Genomic DNA, 3,548 nt, shown 5'->3' with positions numbered 1-3,548 from the left:
CCGCCGCGCGCTTTCGGTCCGGCGGCGACGGCAGCAGCAGCGCCGGGTGGCAGAGCGGACGGCGCGAGCTCGCGTCGCTATCGGGGCTCCAGAGCGGCTCGTCCGGGGCTCGCGATCTCCGGTCTGCCGCGGAAGATCTGAGCAGAGAAGCGGTGGAGTCGCTTTTAGGGAGCGAGAGACTCATGATGGGCTTCATCTGTTCATCCTAAATAGAGATTAGGAGAAAGGGAGGGAGAGGAGAAGGGAGAGGAGAGGAGAGGAGAGGTAGATAGAAAGAGAGAAAACGAGAGAGAGAGAGAGAGAGAGAGAGAGAGAGAGAGGAGACTAAAAGAGAGAGAAAGGGGAATTCAAGGTGATCCAATAACATCACGCTGGTGTGTGTGTGTGTGCGCGCGCGCGCGCGCGTGTGTGTACAGGACAGGCACGTGGTGATATTCGGTTATACAATATACCGCGGTATTCAGCGTGCAAAACATGCCATGGGGTGAATTACAGGTCCCTTTTTTGGGAGGAGAAAGAAGAGGACCCTTTAATGAAGAATGAGCTTCCCAAAAAAGTAAAGGCAAAAATTTAACACATAAATAAAAAATATTTTATATTAATAATAAATATTTAAAAATGGACACATAGTGCTGTATAGTGCTACCAGATAGAGGATAGAAGCTGTTGTTATAGTTATTATATCATATCATATTATTAGAGCAGATCTGCAGTATGGAATGCACAATGTGAGGTTGTGTATGAGTCTTCTTCTTCTTCTTCTTCTTATTATTATTATTATTATTATTATTATTATTCCCCAATGGGAGTCTATGACAGCCCTATGAACCGTAAGAGTTAACTCTAAAGGTCCTGGGTTTGATTCCCATGTGGTGCAAGTTCTTAAAAGTTTGTGTAACATTTTGTCTTTCGGTTCCTTTCTTTTGTGGCTCAGCATTGCAGTAACCTTTCAACTTCTTGGCACGCAAATAAATGCCTCTGTTCTGTTCCTTTCCTGTTCATCTTATTCTCAACTGTGGTTCTGAATCTTTCATCCATTCATTCATGTACATTCTATTTCTCCTCTTCGTCTTCTTCAGGCTCTGCATTGCACTTGCTGTGCATTTGGTGCTTGGCCCCTTTAAACGCTGCTTGCAGCTTTTATTATTATTATTATTATTATTATTATTATTATTATTATTATTATTATCACAGTCTCATAAGGCACTGTGTGCCTCTTGGGCATTCAGTTCTGGTGTATAAGTGGATCACCTTATTCACACTAACTCCTGCACACACACACACACACACACACACACACACACACACACACACACACCACCATTATTAGCATCAACGCCTCCTTGTTTCCTCTTTCTGCCCTTTTTTCCACCATCTTGGCAATGTCCACTTTCTCCCAGACAGCAGTGAAGTTTCGGGATGCATCACACTCTCGCCCACACACTTCCACCTGATTAAACACAGTGTCCCAGCACAGGCCGATATTTAGCCTAACCTACAGGACACACCTCTGTTATATGAGCATCTGCATAATTCATTAAGACCACATATCTTCCAGGGTTTTAGACTTCTTCAGATGGTTTGTGTATGAGTATTTGAGGTTGTGTAGAAGTGTGTGAGGTTATGTAAGAGTGTGAACTTGTATGTGAGAGCGAGAGGTCGTGTGAACATGACTGTGAGGTTGAGTATGAGCGTAGGAGGTTGTGGATGAGTCTATGAGATAATATACAAGTGTGTGAAGTTATGAACGAGTGTATGGGATAATTTACAAGTGCATGAGTTTATGTACAAACAAGTAAGGTTGTGTGCACAAATAAGAGGTTGTGTACAAGTGTGTGGGCTTATGTCCAAGTTTGCAAGGTTATGTAAGAATGTGTGCATGTTTGTACTAGAGGTTCTGTATGAGTGTAGGAAATAATATATGAGTGGTGTGAGCTTGTGCATGAGCATATGAGGTTGCTTACATGTGTATGAGTGTATGAAGGTGTGTATGAGTTTGTGTATGAGTGTATGCATGAGTGTGTAAGATAATGCACAAGTATTTGACGTGCGTGTATGAGTGTGGGAGTGTGTGTATGAGTGTGTGAGGGTGTGTACGAGGGTGTGAGGGTGATTTGACCTGATTAAACACATGGTGTATATGAGTGTGTGAGTGTGAATGTGTGTGTATGAGTGTGTCAGGGTGTGTATGTGGGTTGATGATTTATATGGATGGGTGTATGAGTGTGTGAGGGTGTGTATGAGGGTGTGAGGGTGTGTATGAGGGTGTGAGGGTGTGTATGAGTGTGTGAGGGTGTGTATGAGGGTGTGAGTGTGTGTATGAGGGTATGAGGGTGTGTATGAGGGTGTGAGGGTGTGTATGAGGGTGTGAGGGTGTGTATGAGGGTGTGAGGGTGTGTATGAGGGTATGAGGGTGTGTATGAGTGTGTGAGGGTGTGTATGAGTGTGTGAGGGTGTGTATGAGGGTGTGAGGGTGTGTATGAGGGTGTGTATGAGGGTATGAGGGTGTGTATGAGTGTGTGAGGGTGTGTATGAGGGTATGAGGGTGTGTATGAGTGTGTGAGGGTGTGTATGAGTGTGTGAGGGTGTGTATGAGTGTGTGAGGGTGTGTATGAGGGTGTGAGTGTGTGTATGAGGGTGTGTATGAGGGTGTGTATGAGTGTGTGAGGGTGTGTATGAGTGTGTGAGGGTGTGTATGAGGGTGTGAGTGTGTGTATGAGGGTGTGTATGAGGGTGTGTATGAGTGTGTGAGGGTGTGTATGAGTGTGTGAGGGTGTGTATGAGTGTGTGAGGGTGTGTATGAGTGTGTGAGGGTGTGTATGAGGGTGTGAGTGTGTGTATGAGGGTATGAGGGTGTGTATGAGGGTGTGAGGGTGTGTATGAGGGTGTGAGGGTGTGTATGAGGGTGTGAGGGTGTGTATGAGGGTATGAGGGTGTGTATGAGTGTGTGAGGGTGTGTATGAGTGTGTGAGGGTGTGTATGAGGGTGTGAGGGTGTGTATGAGGGTGTGTATGAGGGTATGAGGGTGTGTATGAGTGTGTGAGGGTGTGTATGAGGGTATGAGGGTGTGTATGAGTGTGTGAGGGTGTGTATGAGTGTGTGAGGGTGTGTATGAGGGTGTGAGTGTGTGTATGAGTGTGTGAGGGTGTGTATGAGGGTGTGTATGAGGGTGTGTATGAGTGTGTGAGGGTGTGTATGAGGGTGTGTATGAGTGTGTGAGGGTGTGTATGAGGGTGGGTATGAGGGTGTGTATGAGGGTGCGAATGTGGGTGTGAGGGTGTGTATGAGGGTATGAGGGTGTATATGAGGGTGTATATAAGGGTGTGAGGGTGTGTATGAGGGTGTGTATGAGGGTGTGTACGAGGGTGTGTATGATGGTGTGGGTGTGTGTATGAGAGTCTGTATGAGTGTGTGAGGGTGTGTATGAGGGTGTGAGGGTGTGTATGAGGGTGTGAGGGTGTGTATGAGGGTGTGAGGGTGTGTATGAGTGTGTGAGGGTGTGTATGAAGGTGTGAGTGTGTGTATGAGGGTATGAGGGTGTGTATGAG

The 3,548-nt window shown here is 46.1% G+C and overlaps 1 protein-coding gene across 1 annotated transcript in view; it reads right to left on the bottom strand.

The window, feature by feature from the left end:
* cabp1a (calcium binding protein 1a) overlaps positions 1–241 on the bottom strand; it is a 12,167-nt gene extending 11,926 nt beyond the window's left edge. The window contains exon 1 of the mRNA XM_053623961.1: positions 1–241. This exon is cut by the window's left edge and continues 503 nt beyond it. Coding sequence (XP_053479936.1) covers positions 1–196 — 196 coding nt within the window. The 5' untranslated portion in view covers positions 197–241.
* Positions 242–3,548: the final 3,307 nt, after the last annotated feature.

The sequence above is a fragment of the Ictalurus furcatus genome, chromosome 5 (genome assembly GCF_023375685.1).
Source record: "Ictalurus furcatus strain D&B chromosome 5, Billie_1.0, whole genome shotgun sequence".
NCBI lineage: Eukaryota > Metazoa > Chordata > Actinopteri > Siluriformes > Ictaluridae > Ictalurus > Ictalurus furcatus.
This window is presented reverse-complemented; position numbering and strand designations above follow the sequence as displayed.